Here is a 22,551-nt window from a genome sequence, read left to right as displayed (position 1 = left end):
AATTAAAATAGTTTGTTACATCACGAATTTAGTTAAATCAAGGTTCATTATATTGAGGTTTTACTGTATTAGGGCTACAAGCATACCCCAGTTTTTTGTTCTCAAAACAATTTCTTGGCTTTCCACATGCAATTTCGCCGCTAAGCCTAATAGCAAAGAGAAACTGACTCAAAAGGGCTTACTGACTGTGCTATAGGAATGGCACAGTCATGAATAAAGATTAATGTGACAACTGTCCTGTCCTACAACAAAGATATCTAGGAATTCAAGCCTGACTGATGTTGTGAGCTGAACGCTTTCCTGTGGTTTGTGGATGTAAGATGGCAAGCTAGTAGTAGTTTTGTGAAAGCAAGCATGTGAGGTGTGTCTGTACAGAAACAGAACTTTTTGTGCTGCAATACATATCATTAGCAATAAAGCTAGAGATCACATGTAGTACAGCAGCCACTCATCAAAACTGGCTCACAGATATGCAGCCAAATGGCCAGTAACCCCAGCTTGTGCCTACTACAAAGTAGAATTTTGCACACACCTATGTGTCAAAATGAACAAAACTCACACTTCTGCAGGAATCCCCAAACCAAAATAATGCAATTGCTAAATAACTATTGACGTGTAGGGATGCGCGACTCTCACGCGTCTCCTGTGGTCCGGCTTCAAGGCGTGGCTTAGCGCCGGCGGCGGTCGTGGTGGTTGTGGCACATTGCGAGAGATAGCGCGAGTGTCGCGATGCTAGCACCACCGAACGGCGGGGTGACTTGGGAGAAAAAGGTCGAAGGCGCTTCCTCTTGGGTTTGGGATCAGCGACCAACACGCACGAACGCAAGTGCGCCAGCCCGCTTCGCGGGACCGTCTCGCGAGGCTAAGGGCAGGACACCGGTATGGACGAACACGGATCGTTCGAACGCGCTATCGTTCGCGTGACCGTACACGCGAACGATAAGGCGATGGTGTCATAGCATGGGGCAAACATATTCGCTCGCTATCCGGTCGCGGTGAGTCAGACTTCCTTGATTTGTCACGCGCCCATCTGAATGTTCTATTGGCAGTAATTCGGCTAGTCTGTATTGGTGTATAAAAGGTACAATAAATGCCCTTTTGAATGTTTGCACTACTGTGTTGTCGTTCCTTTGTCCCAAGAGCCCGTGTGAGACCCTACATCTGGCTGCCCAACGTGGGGCTCTTGGGGCATCGCACGATAATTTTAACAGTTTTGCTCGGTTCAAGACAACCTTTGTTTCAACCGAAGCGTAGTCCTTGCGTGGATTTTGATCGCTAGTGTCGGCGGCGGGCTTTCTTGAGCGAGGCGACGGTTGCTGTAGCGTGTTTGAACTTTTCAACATGCTAAGCCATTTCGCGAGTGTTTTGTTGAAGTACACTCGTCGGTACGAGAGCCACGTGGTCTGCATCCTGGGAGAGCGAGGCCTAGCGCCCGCAGAGCATTGGCAAGCCTGAAGCGAATGAGTACGGAAGCCTCGTGGGTGGTCCAAATTTCTTATGTAAATGGCTTCTTCTATCTCTTTGACTTCGGAAGTCGCGGCTCAGGAAGCCGGGTGGCCGCGAGCCACTGGTGCCACTACGGGCTGACTGGTATTGCGGCCCGGCACCGGGCGCTCCGACACCGTCTGGGACGGTGGGCGCCGTCAACTCGGATGCTGTGTGCACCGAGCGGGGTAGGACCACCTCACAGAGCTAACGTCTCCTCGCGGCTGCCTGTTCTTGTGCCCATTTTGGGTGTTGTTTTTTTGTTTTTTTTGGATGCCGGTTGTTGTCAGGGTAGCGACGCATTAGGCCTAAGGCTTTACGACGACGCCTAACGCACGTGGAGGGACACAACCTGGTGGACCGTTGTGTTGAGGTGTCGCACTTTGCTTCCCTCATTTTAGTTAGCCTCGCACGAATTGAAATTACTCGTTCGATTCAAGAAAGCGAGCTTTGTTCACGTGAACTTAGCATCTGAAATTCTGCCCGAAATTTTGCTAGCCGACTTGAACATCGTACCACGTGGGCGATGCGCATGCAGAATTCATCTCCCTTGCACAATTTTAGTGTTTGTCGAGTGCGTTGCGTGAACGCAGCGTGAGCGGAGTCACCCCTGGTTTGCTGTCACCTGCACATCGTCTGCGCTGCTGCCCCGGCCTACAATCGAGCTACCCCAGGCGATGCAGATGCCTGTTGCCAGTTCGACGCAGCGATTTCGGCGGCCACCTGTGTCCGGCTCGCAACCCTCGGCAGCTGGTATAAGAGCCGGCAGTCAACAACGGCTACAGCGGCTCTCGCGGCGTGTCGGCGCGAGCGACGCTTGCTCGTGCCGACTTCTGCGTCGCCGTTTCCGGAGTCGTGCCATCGAATCTGCAGACGTGGTGCTGTGACCAACGGACGCCAGCGGTGAACCCCAGAGACAATGCCGGCTCGCATGTTGTGGATAACGTGTGGACATTTCCTCAGCGCGGCCACTGTCGCATGTGCTAACTTTTGTTTGTGACGCGTGCGTTGATAGACCGTGTGACATGTTTCGCCGGAGTATGTGTAGTGATTTGGGGTTGGGGGGATGTAGGGATGCGCGACTCTCACGCGTCTCCTATGGTCCAGCTTCACCGCGTGGCTTAGCACCGGCGGCGGTCGTGGTCGTTGCGGCGCATTGCGAGAGATGGCGCGAGTGTCGCGACGCTAGCGCCACGGAACGGCGGTGTGACTTGGGAGAAAAAGGTCGAAGGCGCTTCCTCTTGGGTTTGGGATCGGCGACCAACACGCACGAACGCTTCGCGCGTGCGCCGGCCCGCTTCGCAGGACCGTCTCACGAGGCTAAGAGCAGGACACCGGTATGGACAAACACGGATCGTTCGAACGCGCTATCGTTCACGTGACCGTACACGCGAACGATAAGGCGATGGTGTCATAGCATGGGGCGAACATATTCGCTCACTATCAAGTCGCGGTGAATCGGACGGACTTCCTTGATTTGTCGCGCGCCCATCTGAATGTTCTATTGGCAGTAATTCGGCTAGTGTGTATTGGTGGATGAAAAGTACAATAAATGCCCTTTTGACTGTTTGCACTAATGTGTTGTCGTTCCTTTGTCCCAAGAGCCCATGTGAGACCCCACACATGCAGCAACTACATTAGGCCAATGCACGCCCCTTTTTTTTTTTTTTTTGTATGCAAAATATGCACTTTACAATAACATGCTGGATAAACAGGCAACATACCGCAATCATGAAATTTCACAGAGGTGTTGCACTAAAGGGGCCCTAACTACCTCTTGAGTTTGGTAAAAAAACAAGGTCCACGGATAGCATACACTGCTGTGAACATTTCAGCCAAATTTTAAGGTTGTGATGGTGTGTGGAACTCACAAGCGGAACGCAAGGTCACTTTTCTCTCAAACGCTCTCTATTCAACAGAAGCCTGCTCCTCACTCTTTTCTGGACGTTTATTTCAAAATATAGCAGATTGCCATACGTGGCTGCTATTGGTCAATAGGTGACATCAATCAAGAAGGGTGTTCGGATCAGTGCACTTTGTCCTACTGTTACGTGTATATTCAGTGACACAGTTTAAGACAGAAGTAAACGAAAATCTACTTTTGAATTTCGATAATAATTCCACACTTCCTGAAGAAGCCAATTATCGTGTGCTCACGCTCGGCCATGACCGCCCGCCGAGGAATAAACCCTTTGAAGGTTTTTGCCGTATGTGTACGGCGGCGGTTTTCTATCCCGCAAGGTCTTTGTCGTACGGGTACGGTTTCGATCCTCCGTTTGAAATTTCGCGCCATAATGACGATGCATGCTTACCGGGAGGTGCTGCCACCTTTTAGGACTTACAAGAAGCGTTTGACATTTGTGCTAACTTCTTGGGGAGATAAACAGAACTGATTTCTAGTTTCAGCGCGTGCATCGAACAGACTGCGGCAACACCCCTTTCGCGGTTTCGGTTATGCCGCGTGATCCCAACAGAGGCACGCGAAACGTGATTTTTCTTTTTGTCGGCACTCCCTTGAAGGGGCGGCGGAAGTTCATTTCTACCTTTATTTGCGCTGCTCTTAGCTTGTTTATCACCGTCGCTCACGAGGTATTCTCGCTCTCTGCGGCAACGCGCGTTCGGTTCCGCCGCGTGATCGCAACGAAGGTGCGCGAAACGTGAGTTTTCTCTCTGTCGGCACTGTCTTGCAACGGCGCTAAAGTTGATTTCTATCTTGATTGGCGCTGTCTTAGCTTGTTTATCAGCGCCGCTTACGAGGTATTCTCGCTCTCTGCGGCAACGCGCTTACGCGGTTTCTGTTGTGCCGCGTGATCGCAACGGAGGCGAGGTGCGCCAAATGTGAGTTTTCTCTCTGTCAGCACTCTCTTGCAGGGGCGGCGGAAGTTGATTTCTATCTTGATTAGCGCTGTCTTAGCTTGTTTATCAGCGCCGTTCACGAGGTATTCTCGCTCTCTGCGGCAACGCGCCTACGCGGTTTCGGTTCCACCGAATGATCGCAACAGAGGCGCACGAAACGCGAGTTTTCTCTGTCGGCACTCTCTTGCAGATGCGGTGGAAGCTTTCTACCTTGATTGGCGCTGCTCTTTGATTGGCGCTACCTTGATTGGTGCTACCTTGATTGGCGCGATAAGGCGCTGTGCGTAGAACCGTGTTTCAAGGAATACCACACTCTGAAATATTATTGAACATTTGGAATTCTGAGTGATGCCGACATCAAAATACTGTTTCTAATTTTTTTTCACTATTTATTCCCGACTTTATACATTTTTTACATTCAATATCCGCAATAAAGTAATTTGACCATCTGGGAAAGTTTTTTTCAAAATAATTCGACCTTCAAAGGGTTAAACTTTGGCCACCCCAATTATTGGCGTCGTAGCCGTCGGGTCTCGCTAATTTCGACTAGTTTTGAACACTGAACTAGTCTCCAACCACGCGAAACTTAAGGTCAGACCACATGCACGCTCGACAGCGTGCGCTCACTCCTAACCGCTCCTGGTTAGATGCCTTGGCAGACTTCGCTTCGTAATGAGCGCTTCAAAATGCACAAGTTGGATGTGACTACTATCCGTCGGTCAAGCTGGTGCAGTACAAAGCCGGTTCGCACCATGTAGCACAGCCAGACATGAGCATATGAGCGCAAGTGCACACTCCAGCCCTGTCGTGCACAAAGCAAATGCAGCAGCTTCATGTAGCAGCGGTCTGCTACGTAGCATACAAACCACGGCCGCCACGACGAGTCCACTGGCTGAGCGCACTGCGGCTTGCTGAGGACAACTGCATTTGGCATGTTCTAGGCACCAAAATTGGAAATAGTGGTGTCTACGTGAACATCCAAAATCAAATTTGAACTGCGCGCCATGGTGACGTTCAGTAGGCGGAGCGTTGTGGGCACACCTCGCTCCGTCGTAACCTTTGCAGTGTAAATCATTTAAGAAGGAGCGGAAGCACCATGAACGCTATGTTTGATTTCCAATAACTCCGCTTCTGCAGAACATATTGAAGAACTTCTTGCGGCAATGGATTTCTGAAATAGCCTAATTTACCTTCAAATGCATTTCTCAACTTCGATAAAAAGCGGTTCAGGGCCACTTTACAGTGCAAAAACCACTGTTAGCTACTGTCAGCTATTAAAAGCCAGGTCATACTTGTTTGATTAACTTTCAAGGCCAATGTAGAACCAACAGCTGTTGAACAACATTATAAATCATATTAAATAGTACAGTAGAACCCCGCTGTTATGTTCCCGAGTGCTGCGTTTTCCTGGCTATTATGTTGTTTTCGGCCGGTCCCAGCAGAGCTCTTATAGGACCCAATGCATTGGTAACCCCACTGTTGCTTCGCATCTGTGGGACTGTTCCCACATCATGCGTTGCAAACTACCACCCCGCGCCGGCCCGAACGGCCATGTTGACTTTCCATGTCGCTTGACTTATTGGCTTGAAAGTTCCGGGAGCGAAATCTATGACGTATTTCGGTTTCCGCTAGCAAAAGCATGGCCTTTGAGATCCGTATTTGCTATCTAAAGATGGTGTCTATGACGCGTTGTGGCCCTAAAATTGGTTTTGGCGCATAGATGTTCCGTATAAAGTCCAAGGGCGATAACGCCGTCGCCGCGCGCCGCACGTGCGAGTGAAAGCGTGCAAGGGGTGCCCACAACCGCGGCTAAATCTCGCGTGCACAAGAAAGAAAAGCGGGGAGGAAACACGCCTTCTGCAGTCGCGCTCGAGGCACCGGGGGTGAGGAGGAGGGAGGGATAGCGGGCGGCGTTGTACTCTGGCATCAACTGCATACTGCGTGGCTGTGAACGGTCACGTGTACCGTATCTTAAAAGCAATCTGCGTTGGGGGCAGAGTCTAGGTAGTGGAGGTGCGTCGGCGGCTCGTAGCTTTCTGCGTGCTGTGTGTACTCGGTGCTCAGTTTGTGTTAAAGTGATAGACAGCAAGAAGCTCACATACCTTGCTGCTGCTGTGGCGCTTCCTCACACCAGCGTTTTGACAGCGCGTTTCCGCGCTTATCGAGTGTGATGTGTTCATGTTTGCCTGTACGCACTGACACCATGCTTATTAATATAGTTAATCAGCAAATGTTTACAAATTTATACAGACGATAAAACTACTACCCTTACTTTGTATACCTGTCTACTAATTTGCTATCGCAATCTATGTTTCAGCTTTCAGGCGAAACTCCGACTTTTTTTCAAACGTAAGAATTGTGTGCAGTACAACACTACTCTCATTACTCAACTTTTTTCTTGTTTCTTGGCTCTTGCGTTTCCCGGCTCTTCAATTTTTTTTATTTACGGTCTCGTAAAAAAATGTATCAGTGGAGTTCTACTGTACTGCTATCATAATCTCCGACCGGCCCCATTTTAGTTTTGGAACAATAAGCCCAAATTTGTGTACATAAATAGGATGATGACAATGGTGATGAAAAAGAGGCCCTAATTTCATAACCATGCAACACACAGAGAAAGAGAAATTGCTCTCACCCTTTCCCAGGTAAGCTCCTCAGCCGCTCTGTCCCACTCAATTGGGTTCCAGTTGATATCGTCTACACAAGAAGCATAACATTATACTAAACAAAAATAGCCATGAATACTAATGTAATACACAAGAATGTGCAGATAGAGCACACGAACAAAAGCATAGTATAAGTGGTTTATTTCAGAAAATGTTCTCTATTTCTGAAGCTGTCATACAATCTAGACTCTCCAGCAAGCACCACATTATGGGTGGTCACAATAGAAACCATTTTCTCTAGGATCACCATTCTATTATTTCTCTAGGAGCACCGTTATATCCCAGTACTGATATCTTCGTGTGCTGGGAGGCGCCCGATACATGATCACAAAAAGTTAAATAAGCTTCATGAAATATCTAAACAAAATTTATTTAACTAAAGGTTTCCTCAGTTGGCACACACATCAATAGGCCAGTAAGGACATGAATTACTTGAACCACCATTAAAAGATAACTTTTGCAGTGCTGGTAGCCACATTAAAAAAAGTGCGACATAGATGTACCGTATTTTCCGGTGCATAAGTCGCAGTTTATTTCTGAATTTTTCATTGGTGTGTCTTATAGAATGGTGCGACTTATGTACGTTTTTTTTTTTTTTTTCTCGAAAGAACTGCCGTCAAAATCGGATTGGAAGCTATGGCCACACGAAGCGCGCTGGGTTGACCTCCTCTGCCACTTAAATGCTACGGGTTCTGTACACGCTATTGAGGTACCGGGTTCTTCTCGTGATCGAGTTCCCGAGCGCCATGCGAGGACGGAGCAGCAACGCAAGTGGCAGCAGCCCGACTGCGAGTTGACCGACCACGAAGTCATTGCATATGCAGAGCGCTTTCAAGCACAGCGTGCGGGGACGATGTTATTGCCCTTGGACTTTAAATGGAACATCATGGCGACCACGACTGCAGAAATGTGCCTGGAGTGGCCATACCATTGCTATCGCAATTTGGCACCCATACACTTGTGCGTGACCTGTGTTCACGGCCTGACCTGTGTTCAATTGCTCACCGAACGAACAGGTGCGTCTTTTACACCGGTGCGACTTATACAAAGTTGCGACTTATAGCCCGGAAAATACGGTAAGCCGAAAAAAGCATGCACAGAAGTTTGGTGTGTAGTCTCATAAAAAGCACTAACAATCAATGTTTCCCAGTGCATTAGACAAGGGCGACAGCAAAAGACACAGAACGCTGCCACCCTTGTCTAATGTGCTGGGAAACATCGATTATGCAGCACTAACTAGCCCAACGCTCAACCTTGGCGTACCATTACACATTTACTTTACTCTTGCCGATTCCATGTTAATCATACTAGTTAAAGGCCAGTTAGAGAAAAAGCCCTTCATCCTTCTGTAGGGCATAAAAAACTTCACAATTCTGTACATGGCAAGATTAGCTACTCTGCTCTACTTTGCAGAATACTAAACAGTACAGTTACTGGCATAGATCGGCATCCAACTCATGTGCACACTCACTCATACCCACATTCGTTTCTCCGGCATGAGTGTAAGTGAGTGATGAAGTGTGTGAATTGATACAAGTAAGGGCCAAGGTAATGTAATGATTCTATTCTAATTCGTTTCCATTTCGCACTTCATCAGGGGTCCAAGCTGCACTCCGCCAGCATTATCACTACCATCGGCTGATCGTGAGCGGTGCCTGATAAAAAAAAAAGTCACAAAATCAAGCGAAAGGAATCGCTACATCTCACTGACCTAGGTTTGCGTGAGTGAACTTGACTATGAGCGTGGGTGGGTGTTGGCAAGTATGAAATGAAGTGTGAATGTGAGTGAGTGCAAATGAGCATAAGTAGAAATAAGTATGAATGTAACCGTGTGCTTGTGAGTGCAAGCAAACATTAGCATGGATGCATATGTTATCAGATGCGAGTGTGAACTTGATTTCCAAGCTTGTGTGTAAGTGGATTTGAGCGTGAAGCTTGAGCGAATGCCAGAAAGTGTGATTTGGTGTGAGAGGTGCAAGAGCACCGATTAGCATGAGCGAACTCAAACGTGAACGCAAGCGAAAGGAATCGCTACATCTCACTGACCTAGGTTTGCGTGAGTGAACTTGACTATGAGCGTGGGTGGGTGTTGGCAAGTATGAAATGAAGTGTGAATGTGAGTGAGTGCAAATGAGCATAAGTAGAAATAAGTATGAATGTAACCGTGTGCTTGTGAGTGCAAGCAAACATTAGCATGGATGCATATGTTATCAGATGCGAGTGTGAACTTGATTTCCAAGCTTGTGTGTAAGTGGATTTGAGCGTGAAGCTTGAGCGAATGCCAGAAAGTGTGATTTGGTGTGAATGTGAAAGAGCACCGATTAGCATGAGCGAACGCAAACGTGAACTGTGTAAATGTTGGCGAGTTTGAGGTGATATGACCATGAACAAAAGTGAGTACTTGTGAATGTGAGTGGGTATTAACAAGAGTGAATGCCAGTCCATGCGAGTTGAAGCAAGCACGGACTGGAGCTGAACAATTGATTGATTAACCTTCCGGTTAATCAATCAATGTTTTGCGATATATTTTTCTATCGCAATTAATCATTCAGGGTCACATTAGAAAAAGCAGGAAGAGAGAGACTAATATAATTAAATGACTCGAGGCCTGTTCCAGGAAGTTCTAATAATTTGCTATCACAATCGATGGTTCGCCTTTCGGGCTAAACTACTACATTTTTTTATTGTGTTTACGTTGATTTTGCTTTCCGTACTACCGAGTTTATAGTATCAAATGTGTATGTGAAAATACAGGAAAGCCTCATTATAACGAAGTGAACGGGACAGCAAAAAAATTCTATATAAGCAGTAAAATGATAAAAGCAACTACTCCATAAAAGCTAGGAAGGTAGAGCTAAAATAGCACATTACAACCTACAAAACCTTATTTCCATGTTTGTAATTGTGCACCCTATTGGGCATATATTACAGTAAATGGTAATAATAGATATAATGAAGTAATGGATATAACAAAGTAATGTCGGCTCCCCCTTCAACTTCGTTATAACGAAGTTCAAATGCAGTGCATCATTTTCTTTTTTTTTTTTTTTTGTTACTCAGTTCTTTTCCATTCTTATCATCGGCTGAATGGAGCGGCTGTTCTTGGCAGTAAAGGAATCACAGTGACATTTGCGTTTACACCAAAGAGTAGAAAGAAGTCGACTGGAGTACAGCTGGAATAGAACTGGTGGCATTATTGCAGCCCAGCTTTTTACAAGTGATCTCTATACCAGCTGCTCCACTTACCCTGAGCAACATGGTCGTCTGCCTGAGCAGGAGGTTCCTCAGCATGATGAGGCACTGGCCCCAAGGGTGGGCCCACAACTTCTCCTGGTTCAGCTTCTGCCAGACCTTCGGCATGCTTAGAAGGAAAAGGTGGAAATGATAGTTATAATGCAGCAGACCTAAATCTCTTGACACGGGCAGTTCAATACAGTTGTCTGACATAAAGTCCTCAGAAAATAATTCTTCTTGTCCTCCCCCTCCCTCTTTTTTCTTTATTTTCCTTTGTATTTCCGGATTTCTCAAGCAATTCTCGGGGTCTCACGAAAACAGTACTACTTTGTCGCCTTGACGTCAACTAAGCCCAACTGTGTGCATCAAGTAAACATGATGCAACTGTTGTAGAGTGAGGAGTGTTGGGCTGTACCTACTTTAGCACCCTTATTTCTTTCACCCAGATTGTTTGCTTTTTGCAAAAAAAAAAGTAATTAACAGATCCAGACACTTTTTTTTTCTTTGAAATGCTATCGCTGAAAGTGAAAATATGTGCTGTGCATAAAATGATTAGTGGGGGATACCCTGAAACTGAATCGCATTTTGGTATTTCCATAATGTCTAAAACATTGTACGGGCCGAGGTTTGGTGAACCTTCAACAGCGACTGCTTGGAGCTCGAACCAGGTTGACTATCGGAGAGGGTCCGGCAGGGAAGACGAGGCGACGTAAAAACAAATAACACAAGTTTACCACATGGTTATGAGTGAGTGGTGTGTTCCAAAGAAAACATACGAGAAACATTCAGTGTGCATGCACCTGGATGCTAAGGCAAAGCAAAAGCGTTCTCCACGTGGCAGCTTGCTGGCTTTCTTATACCCTCCCCCCCCCCCCCCCCCCCCCCATCCAGGCATTCTTCCCCTCTCCAGCCCCCACTGCAGGACAGGGCAAACCAGACGAAGTAGTGAGGGTGGGTGACCGTAGCGGGGTGAACGTCCCCAGCTAGGGTGAGATGGTCGCAAGACGGCACAGCAGGTTTCGTCTGACGTATCACTGACCCTCGCAACAGACACGTCTGTTCATGTTGACGAGCGGGATTGTTAGGCACGCCGTTTCCCATGCGTTTGCACGTGGTCCGGGCATGGCCGCTCTAAGTGAACCGTAACAGCGTGTATGCCATCTAAGGCTGCTAGATGGCTATGTTTCATATGCAAATCGTCAATAATTTTTCCTCTTAGTCCAGGTCATAATGAATCTAGTAAAGGCAAGTTGGTCATTGTTTTATGACAACTGTAAGGCACAGGAACGCACTGAGTTGTGCCAAGTAGATCCCAAAAGGTTGATGAATCATTCTGTGCTCATGTAACAAGGTGCATTTTACCCTGGCACACAGCTGTGCCAACACAGCCCTTTTGACCACAGTCACATCTCACATGCAGAGATAATTACTGTGCTTCCAAGGCAATACACTGGTGGTCAAAGCGAGCCTCTATTTATAGTGTTACCACCACAATGATAAGACATAGATCTGCATTCGCTCAATAAAGGTGCACCACTTCATTTCACAACGACCAGTGTTAGCCGCAGGGGCATTGCCCAAAGCACTTCAGCATTCCATTGAGACGCATTGCACTGACATGTACTCAGATCGGTGCACAGTGTATGACAATGCGTTCAAAAACAGCCCACGCAATGTAACTTTTGGACGCCCATTACACTGTTGCACATTGGCATGCCGAGCACTGCCACTGCTGTGCCTTGCATCATAAAGTGCACGGAATGCTGGCATGCTCTTTAAACTCAACAACAGCAGCGCATGCTCTGCAGCCATAGCTGGTGCTATGTTGCTAATGAGTGGTTTTCAGGTCCTGGGTATAGCAATCTTCAGGCTTCAGCCTCTGGCAATCAGAGAAAATCATCAAAGACAGGTGAAGGTTTCACTTTGTGGATATTTTCATAAATTTCATCATCAGCCTACCACATCAGCACAAACATTAGTTTCTTGTGAATGTGCCAGCTCATAAAAAACGACACATTATATTCAGAACTATGGTTTGAATAGGATGAAATATTTTCTTACCCCAATTTTGCTCATAAAAAAAAAACACAGCCATCTTGACGATCAGGTGATTCAGCTTTACAGAAAACCCACCTTCTCGATATCCAAATCCAAGGCAGACACACACACACACACACGCACATGAGGTAGTGAATGTCAAACAAAAACGCCAATTTGGGTGACCCCATCCACATTGCTATTTTTGTTCCTTATTGGGTTCAGTTTTTCAGCAGTAATTATAACCTCACGAAAGTGACAATGACACTAAGAGCAAGCAGGGTGATCATCCAAGGCTGTCAGAAATGCTGCTCAAGTTTTAAACATGTACGCCATGGAGGAATTATCTTTATCTGCTGTCACAGTAAATTAGTCCAAGGACTGGAGGGAATCATTGAAATCTAGAAATATCTTTACAACGACAGCAGTTATAGGCTTGAAACTAGGTCTGCTGCGTCCATCTATACAGGGTGTTTCAGCAAACAGTCTCAACAATTTTTAAAGGTTGCCTGTGGCAGATGGCACAATTCTAGTTCATGAGCTGGTCTACTCAAAGAGGCGGACATTACTTGCACAAGAAATTGAAAAACATAATCGAATAATTTTAAAAATTCACTAATTAAGTTTCTAACTAATTACCTGATGGCCCATATTGCAATTTACAAATTGTAGCCATGGAGTTCGCAAGGCGGATCCACTTGGAACGAATTCTCGGGATCACACAGTTTCGAGAGATTAATTCCCAAACTTTGCGCAAAAATGCATTGGCATTCCAGTTAGTTTCTTAACAAAATGTCGCTTTATGCATTGAAGCACAAAATTAACTGGAACGCCAATGCATTACTCCACAAAGTTCGCGAATTAATATCTCGAAACTGGTTTCATCCTGAAAATTAATTCTAAGTGGATCCGCCTTGCGAACTCGACTACTACAATTTGTAAATTGCAATATAGGCCATCAGGTAATAAGTTAAAAACTTAATTAGTGATTTTTTGTTAATTAGTTGATTATGCATTTCAATTTTTTGTGCAAGTTATGTCCGCCGCTTCGAGTAGACCAGTTCATTAACTAGAATTGGGCTATCGGCCACAGGCAACCTTAAATAAATTTTAAAAGTGTTTGCTGAAACACCCTGTATGTCCTTTCTGTAGCACTGTCGTCATGTTGTTGTCCAGACCACCTCCTCATCCTCAGCATGACTTTCACCTTATTGCTAACCTTATGGCTTCACCTTATGCTAGCTAGAGTGTACCAATACAGCAAACTTCCATTATTTCAACTGCAGTTTATTCAATTTTTCGATTAATTTGAGCCAATGCCCATGCATTTCTATGGGCCCAAATATTCATTATTTTGATCCTAAAACTGGTGTTCGCCGGATAGTTCAAACTTTACTAGTCAGCACGCACACACCTGACGTCTATGGTGACCCCAATAGTAACTCCTTTAGTGGCAGCATGTCTCAGCAGAGCTAAGGGGACAGTGAACACACGTCATCTCCTGTCGAAAACGCCTATTTTAGGCCTGCCCTCGGAAGATTTTCAAGCAATAACGGTAGCTCACAATATCTGACAACGGTATTTACAAGATTTTGACACGCGTACCTTATTTATTTATTTTTTCAAGAAAATTTGACCGAAAATTGCCTGCGCAGTGCAATGAAACCAAAACCGCGTTTGCAACGCTAGAGTGCTTTACCACATAACAAAGCTGCATTGCGGCGAAGCTGACTTTAAAACAATGCGGCAAAGCTGATTTTAGAAAACCGGCCGCTATTGTGCCACACTTATCAGACCCCTGCCCATTTTCCTTCCTAAAAATTGTTTCTGCATTAATTTCTACTTCGTTAAGGAAATTTCATGTCATTTCTACATTAGTGTTCTACTTTGGATACATAGAAAGCAGGCGCTCGTTTAATTAAGGGGCATGTTAGAATCAGGCAAATACTTCCAAATGAATTACCAGTGTGTTTTGACATTTTTTCTGCATTTTGTTTCATTCTATAAATTTCGTCAGTCCAGTAAGGGTCGAATTAACTGACATTGACTGTAATTACTTTTTAGACAAAATCATATATGAATCATATAGTGCCAAAAGCAAATCAAATTGAATATCAAATATTTTTCAAAGAGATTATGAATAATGTACAGACTTTTTTCACCTTTAACCCTTTCTAAAAAAAACCATCAGAAAACAAAAAAATTTTTTGGCACACCTGGATAGTGAATTCTTCGTAGATTCTAAATATATACAGTAAACCCTTGTTAACTCAACCCCAGATACCTCGAAATATTGGTCAAGTCGACATTTTTTTCCAGCCATGGTGTCAACCTATGAATTTTCCCCACCTTGGTTGCTTAGTGGCTATGGTGTTGGGCTGCTAAGCACGAGGTTACGGAATCGAATCCAAGCCACGGCGGCCACATTTCGATGGGGGAACACCCGTGTTCTTAGATTTAGGTGCACATTAAGGGGGGACGAGGGTTCTAAAAACTTTTTTCTCTAGTTTTAGTTCTATCTGAGCTAAACTTCACTGTTTAGATCAATTTTTCACGCTGATTTCAAATCTATAATTAGTTTTTTGATAGCTACTTTAGTTCATAAAGTATTAAAATCTGAAAATAAATTTCATAAGTACTTCTTACGGGGCTTTTTGGCAATTTCTCCTTGTCAAAGACAAAAAGTAAGAGCATGACTTTAATGCCAAAGACTTGCTCTAGGGGGTGATGCTATTTTTATTTGTTTGAAAGCATTCTAAAGGTGAGAAAGCAGACCAACAGTGACTATGAATATATTTTTCTTATTTTCACTCATTGTTACTTTTGATTGTAATTTATAAAAAGATGTTAGAGTAACAGAAATAGCATCACCCCCTAGATCATTTCATTATGAATACACTGATACCAAACTTATTTTCACTCCCCAACATCATAGAAAAAAGCCCCGTAAGACTGAGTGTGGTGTGTAAAAACATTGAACTGAGAAAAACGCATTTGAAGTTTAGACAGCTGCAAATTTTTCTAGAATCCAGCTACAGCAATATTAATGACATCATTTTGTAGCTCTATTCTTCACGAGAATGACTATACTAAATATATGACTGTACCTTGCCAGAAAACTGGGAAAAGCTTGTTATAAAGCCATGTACTGCCCCTAAACCAGCATGAGAAACTACATTTACCACTTCATGTGCCCGTTCTAGTGGCCTGCAAGCTAAATGAATACAAAAATTGTATAATAAAGTAGCCTTTCCATAGACAAACAAACTGACACAATGTTCAAGTCAAAAGCACGCACTTATGGAATATTTATTGAATGACCTAAATTGATTATTGTCATTCAACAACACTTCGCTCTACAGCACGCCAGGGCTGTATATGCAGGGTCCTTTGCTGGCTTGTGCCGTTTTGAAAGCCTAGCCTTGGTAGCACTACTGTCTAGATGCTCATTTTACGACTTCCGAAGCTTTTGCGACTAGCACCTTGAATTTCTGCTCTGTTGTGCACTGTGATGCCACACACTCCTTTAAGATCGGCGCACTTTTCGCGCGCTCAGCCAACTCGCCCACTGAATAGTATACCATATCAACGCGGTCTTGGACGCACTGGCTGACGATACGATGACATCAGATGGGCCGCACTTATGCCCAGTAGAATCAACGGTGACGTTAATGTGCTGCTTCGGACGCAACAGGTGGTTCCGGCCGTTCGGGTAGCACCCCTTCGTCTGCGATCTGCAGCTGTGCGTTCCATGGACGCTTTCGTTTCTTTCCGTGAGATTAACGCGTCATCTTTAGACGAGTGCAAGACGAAAAGACGGTGCGTGAGCCGCATGAACGCAAGCGTAGCAGACGACCACGAGAAACCGGGAGCAACGGAGGACTGATAAGGCGCGGCACACGCAAAACAAAAATAAAAAGCAAAATGGCCGCCTCGGTGGCCGCGCCAGCCAATGGGAGGCGCGAGACGGGGGGCTCGCCATGCGCGCATGCACTCCGCCCAATCAAAGGCCCGGAACCACCCTTCGAAAAAGCGGCGAGAGCAGTCGTTCAGCTTGAGCAGGGCCATTTTGAGCTGCCGCAAAATGCTCACAAAGAAAACAGCTACAAAACAAGCCCAAAATGGCGGTGGTTGGCTGGCGGCTGTGCCCGCGGCGCGCGCGGGAAGTTTTAACAAATTTTGCCTGCCGCAGGTCGTTTCGCGGCTCCCGTGGCGTTTTGAAAGCCGATTTTTTCCTATTTACCGATCGAAATCGGGGTTAATAATTTGACGGCAGGTGCTTTAAGGCCCAAACATTCCTAAAATGCGTTTTTCCAAAAATCAATTTTTCGGCGGTTTTTTTACCATTCTATAGAGCCCGCGTCCCCCCTTAAAGAACCCCAGGTGGTCCAAATTATTCCCAAGTCCCCCACTACGGCATGCCTTGTAATCAAATCGTGGTTTTGGCACGTAAAACCTCATAATTTTTTTTTTACCTATGAATTTTTAACCCCCTATCTCAAAATATTCCACCAGAACCCAGATATCTTAAAATCTCGACATTGAAAATACCATGGAAAAGGCAACAGGGCAGTGTCATTTGCATTTGGTTTTCACCTGGTGGCAGCATGCTAGCCAAGCCAGATGCTGCGCCGGGCCACACTCTCCCCCTCATTTTTCGCCCTTCTATCACAGCTCGTGTACACTTGCTCGGCTGTTTGCTGCCAGATTGTTGTAGCCTCACATAGCAGCGGTGAGCCAAGAGCCCAAGTAGATTGTTTTTTCCCCCTCATTTAGGACGCTGTCAGTGACGCATCGACGTGGTCATCGTGCATTAATTGCAACCTTGAGCAAGTTAATCGGCACTTTTGAGCAGGCATGATCAGCCCACGTGCTGCACCCGAAAGAAGCCAGCATGCGAGCCCACAGCGAGCGCTCCAGCCAAATTGCGGGTTGATAAGGACACTCGCTTCATGCTGACACGACACTAAGGCGTAAATGCCGCGTCACTTGTGAACGCCTGCTAAAGGCGACAACTGCACTTTTTCAGTTAAGCCCAAACCGCATTCACATGATTTTGTGCGCGACGGCGACGAGCGACAGCTTCGAGCGACGAAACGGGCCGTCGCGCGAACAGATCGCTTGGTCTTTTCGCTCAATCGCTCGGTTCTAGAAATCTAGAATTCGTCGCTCGTCGCCCGGAAGTGCTATAAGCGACTAGCCAATAGCGCGAAGCCGGAACTGGATATACATCAGTCAAGTACTACCGATTGTCGCACGGAATGAGCAAACGACTAGATTTTGATACGTGCAAGGATAATAACGTAGTGCAAGACCTTTAGAAATATTTATGCTGCTCTTTACTCTAAAACACATCAACTTAAATTAATAAAGCAAGCGTCACGCCAGTTTCGGCGAGTATTTGCTGCCCTCATACCGGCAACACCGGGGAGACGTCGCTCAAAGTCGTCGCTCGCATGCGGTGCGACTTGTAGGCGACGAGCGACCGCGACAGCCATCTCCATCGCGTCGCTTGTCGCTGTCGCGCGCAAGATCGCGTGAATTCGGTTTATACTTTACAGTTTTCAAAGTGAAATTGTACGTAATTCATTACAATGCAGAAAGTAGCAGCATTAGCTTTTTGGATGTCTAGAACTAGTAAAGCTCGGATGACTAGCTTTAAATATTTCATTAGGATCAAATGTCATGACTCTGTGCGAAGCACACTGTCTTGGCACAATGCCAGTAACACCGTTGCCCAGAGGCGCCGATGCGTTCAGCGCCAATGCATGCAAAAGTGACCCAAGAATATTACTACCGAGATTTTGAAAAGGCTCCATGTGGTCTAGGCGCAGCCAGTAGGCTTCTATCATCATAATTTCGCTTATCTCATGACAGCCAGGTTGGCAGCAGATGCCCCTGCCTTCCTAGACTAGGGAGACCACCAACTCCAGGTGAAGAACAGCCGGATCAAATGAATGAATAAAGTTTTCTCGGCTCCTAGGGAGTTGGAAAAATCGGACAATGACTGCAGGTTAATTGCAGCCATTTCATCAACTTTGTTTAACAATGGGCAAAAGAAACCGATCAATGATACGCCGGTATACGCCGGCGCCATCTTTGCCAATCTTGGTGCCCTGGTTGCCAGCACTCTTTTCTCACCACCGCAGCGCTGCGTCCAGTTTCGGGCCTTTAAAAATTTCTCATAACCTTCATAATTGCTCAGAAACTTTTGCGAGAAAACTCAAACACCATTTCAGAACATTTAAACTATAATATTCCGAAAGAAAGCAATAAGTTGAGTGAATAACATCAGCATTGTCAAATGTACTCGAATAAATAAGTCACACTTGAATTAATTGTGGTCTCATTCTCACAAATTAGTCCACTTAATCATTGCACGTATCCAATAATTAGTATCTTGCATGCCACTTTGCGGCCAAGATTTTTGAATGGCAGCTATTCGATATTCGATTCGAAAATTATTTGAATTCACTTCGAACTCAAAATCCACTATTCGCACAACCCTAGATTTATTGTTACCCAGCGGTTGGACTACGCACTCCACTTTTAGAATCAATTTAAATTTTCCCGCTCTGGCGACCTCGTGATTTTTGATGGACCTTCTACACACTAATGCGCGTTTGTTGTAGTGAAAAGAGGCGTGGCTGTTACCCTCAAGAAAAAAGCACGCCGCTCGTGATTACGCCTCACTAACATCAAATTTTTGTGAGGAAGAGACTCCCAGCAAGTCAAGAATCAAATTATGCTGTTGGCTTTGCCATCTGACAGTGCTGAGCGGTGATAAGTACCCTAAAATAGTGCCAACTGTTCAATAGTGAGCTTTGGTTTGGAGTTCAAATAGTTTTATTTACTTGATTTTTACCGTTTACCGATGGCGTCGTTTAAGGTCCGACGTTATCGGCGCGCAGGCCAGCGTCGTTTGCGGTCAGTCACACTACGGCGGGTGCGCTGCGCCAGCCAAAACGCCATCTCCTCTATACTCCGACGCGCGCGCCGTCGGCTATCTCCAGTGCATGCGCAGAACGATCCCAAGCTCGCGCGCCACTTTGAACGGCTGTCTGCGACTGTCGGCGAAGTGGCGGGGGCACCTTTATTTCTTAACGCGAAATGGCATTGTGGGTCGGCACAGTCAGCGTGACAAACACCTGAAGGGTCAGGAGCCAATTCGGCGCCGGGCCCGTCGGGGCGCATCAAAAGCTGCCAGTTACGTTGGCTGCGCCGGTGCGCTTCAACTATAGAGGGGGTCATTTTCGCCAACGTGACGTAGCGTGCGTGTGCACGCGCTCGCGTTACGTCGGACTATAAATGGCCCTATAGTGTCACCTAGTGTCAGGTAAGTGAAGTCAAGCGCAGAGACTTGCACAGTAACCAAATAGTGGCGCTGCCAGCACACAAAAAAAAGTGTTTTTTTTTTTCTTCGGCAACATCAACTGGAAAAGGAGAGTGCCGGCTTGGCGAGCTAGGCCAGCTGCAGCAAGCGGCGGGATCAGGTTTGAATTAAGGGAGGGGGAAAGGTCACGCCCGCGGCGGCAAGATCGCCAGGTCAAGTGATGCAGGCCCGCCTCGCGCACGCTTGCACGCACGCACACGTGCACTCGCTCTCGCCTCGCAGTCGCCGTGAATGCGAGCGCGCCAAGCACGACACCGCCGCTTCGCATTCCGTCGCGGAGCTGCTCGTGCAACAATTACAAAATTTGGGGCGAAATCTCTAGGTTGTCGGCGGGGAAAATTCGTTATTTCGAGGGCGTCTCCCACTGCCACTTCGTTACGTAGAGGTCTCAAATGCATGTGCTTCTATGGAGTAACGGCGGAGAATAGAAAAACTTCATTATATCCAGGAATTCGTTATATGGAGGTTCGTTATAAGCAGGTTTAACTGTATATGAATTTGCCAATAGTGACTATATTTAATTCCTTCGCAATGAAGCGGTTCGAATTATCGCAATTTCACTGCATATTTATGACAATGTCGGCAAGCTTGGCAAGCTTGCGCTTACCGGAAGTTTTATTTCCCGAAGTCGGTCAGCCTGGATTTCTTACGCTTCACGGCAAGCAAAGCCGTTACGCGAGTCTCAGAGTCCGTTAAAAGAACCATCGCATTGTCGTGTGTACGGATAACTTTTCTGATGAGGCGAAAATGAACCATTGCTTTCAAAGCAGTCGCCGGAGTTGGTGTGTCTAGCGGATAGTCATTTTCCCCAAACAACGAGACGTTAGCATCTTGTTGACAACAGCGGCTGTGGCGCGGCCGCTATCTTGAAAGCAATTTGCGACGTGCACAAAGTGAGCGCCCGCGCGGGCCTCATCTTCAAAGCGATCTGCGATGGGGGCAAAGTGCAACTAGTGCCGGTAGAGTCGTGTGCTTTCGACGTTTAGTTCGCGGTGAAGCGAATGACGGCACGGAGGTCGCTGTTATTGCCGCATCTCACTCCAGCGTGTTGACACGGAGTTTCCGCGGTCATCGAGCGAGATCTGTTCATGTTCATCTGTGCGCGTGTGACACCGTGCCCGGTAATTTAATTAGCGAATGTTTACAAGAAAACTACTATCTTTAGTTCGTATAGCTGTCTACTAACTTGCTATCGCAACCGATGCTTCACCTTGCGGGCGAAACTGCGAGATTTTTCCTTTTGCTTTCTCCCTCGGCGATCGTATGTGCCTTCTCCTCGAAAGAGAGATGTTTACGCTTCTTCGTTGGCGTAGCCATTTCACCCGGACACACACCAAAGAAAACGGCAGCGATTGTGGTGATCCCCTGCGGTGTCGCGCAGGCGCGTGGTGATCACGCGTGGCTATGGATTGCAGTGGCTTAAACCGGTACTTTGAATTTGATTTCGTTCGCGAAAACCTCGTTCAAGCGGACATACGATCGTCACAGCTTTGCAAGGGCCTTCCAATTTGACTACTCGGCAGTTTCAATTTCAATTCAGTCACAGTTTCGTTCTCGAAAAATTCGTTGAAGCGGAAATACCGAATAAAACGCCTTCGTTATGAAGGGACTTTTTTTGTATTACTTTCTATGGGCAGCTGACGGGGAATCCGAAAATCTTCGTTGTGGCGGAAATTTCATTGTAGCGGCATTCGTTGTAGGGGGATTCGACTGTACAGCCTTCGGTATACATTTTTGGACCTTGAAAGCCATGTAATCGGGGTTGTACTGTAGTCTGAATTTAGAGAACTCCCCACCCATTAGAGCACTTCTCACAACATGGACATCACTTCCAGATATTAAAAGCAACCAACCATCACAGACTCATCACAAAGAAGGATGTCTGCATGCAGAGCATAAAGCAAGTTGCTGCACTACCTGTGGGTCCTGTTCCAGCCAGTCTGGGCCCTCTCCATGAATTACTTGTTCTCGCAGCCACACCAGGCTGATAAAGGCACACAGCGTGCAAGTAACAATGCAACAGCCATACAAGCTGTCTGACAGCAAGTTCTCCCTGCAAAAATGAACCACAGTATTTGTTAAGTAACCAATAACAGTGACCCCTGGCTACATAGTTACACAGTCATACTCCAGATAAATGCACACCTCTAAAATCAGCAAATGCAAAGAAGCATGCAAGAATATAGTGCAATGAAGAAATGCAATATCCAGTACAAAATATTTAGAAGCTTGCAAAAAGAGCAAACTAATTTTTAATTTTCTTGCCTGGCAAATAAGCATCCCAGTTACAACTGGTAGAGCCACAAAACATAACTTGCTTTGCAATGTTGAATATTGCAGATATTTACTATACCTCTTTCACTGTGAACTGCAGCTATGATCTATAAAATGGGCCGATTGTGTTCATCCATTTATCAAACTTCAGTGATCGTTAAGTGTTTGTACTGATTGCTGGAGAAGTGAATGTCGAATAGAGACTAAACCTTGCAGGGTCATGGAAGGTGCTGTGCATGATATCCAAGCAACATTTTAAAAATCAGTGCTCAATGTAGGAGTTAAGAAATGGTCAGAATTCGAGTTCAACTTTCAAGAAATATAGTGGGCATTTTACGGAATAAAATGGAGGAGTTGCAAAGTTGTGGCGCAATTGCCAAGGTCATACGTAATTATTAAAGTGGCACTAATTGGAGTGCACCACAGAAGTTTGAGAACTAAAACAACAGCTGTATGTTAAAATAAAATTCTAATTGGGACTAAAATTTATAAGGACATGCCAGGATATCTATGGTGAAAATTTGAAGGGGGTGGGACAATTAGAGAAAATGCAAGAAATCTACCAATGCATTTTAGGTGCAGAACACCTAAAATGCCTCGTGAAAG

General features: G+C 45.9%; 1 protein-coding gene across 1 annotated transcript in view; it reads right to left on the bottom strand.

The window, feature by feature from the left end:
* Positions 1–22,551, bottom strand: part of LOC119433309 (E3 ubiquitin-protein ligase MARCHF6-like) — a 143,193-nt gene that overhangs the window by 84,543 nt on the left and 36,099 nt on the right. The window contains exons 6-8 of the mRNA XM_037700458.2: positions 21,589–21,724; positions 10,254–10,368; positions 6,977–7,038 (exon numbers count right to left, since the gene is read on the bottom strand). Coding sequence (XP_037556386.1) covers positions 6,977–7,038; positions 10,254–10,368; positions 21,589–21,724 — 313 coding nt within the window. The remainder of the gene's footprint in view (positions 1–6,976; positions 7,039–10,253; positions 10,369–21,588; positions 21,725–22,551) is intronic.

The sequence above is a fragment of the Dermacentor silvarum genome, chromosome 1 (assembly GCF_013339745.2).
Source record: "Dermacentor silvarum isolate Dsil-2018 chromosome 1, BIME_Dsil_1.4, whole genome shotgun sequence".
NCBI classification, from domain to species: Eukaryota; Metazoa; Arthropoda; class Arachnida; order Ixodida; family Ixodidae; genus Dermacentor; species Dermacentor silvarum.
This window is presented reverse-complemented; position numbering and strand designations above follow the sequence as displayed.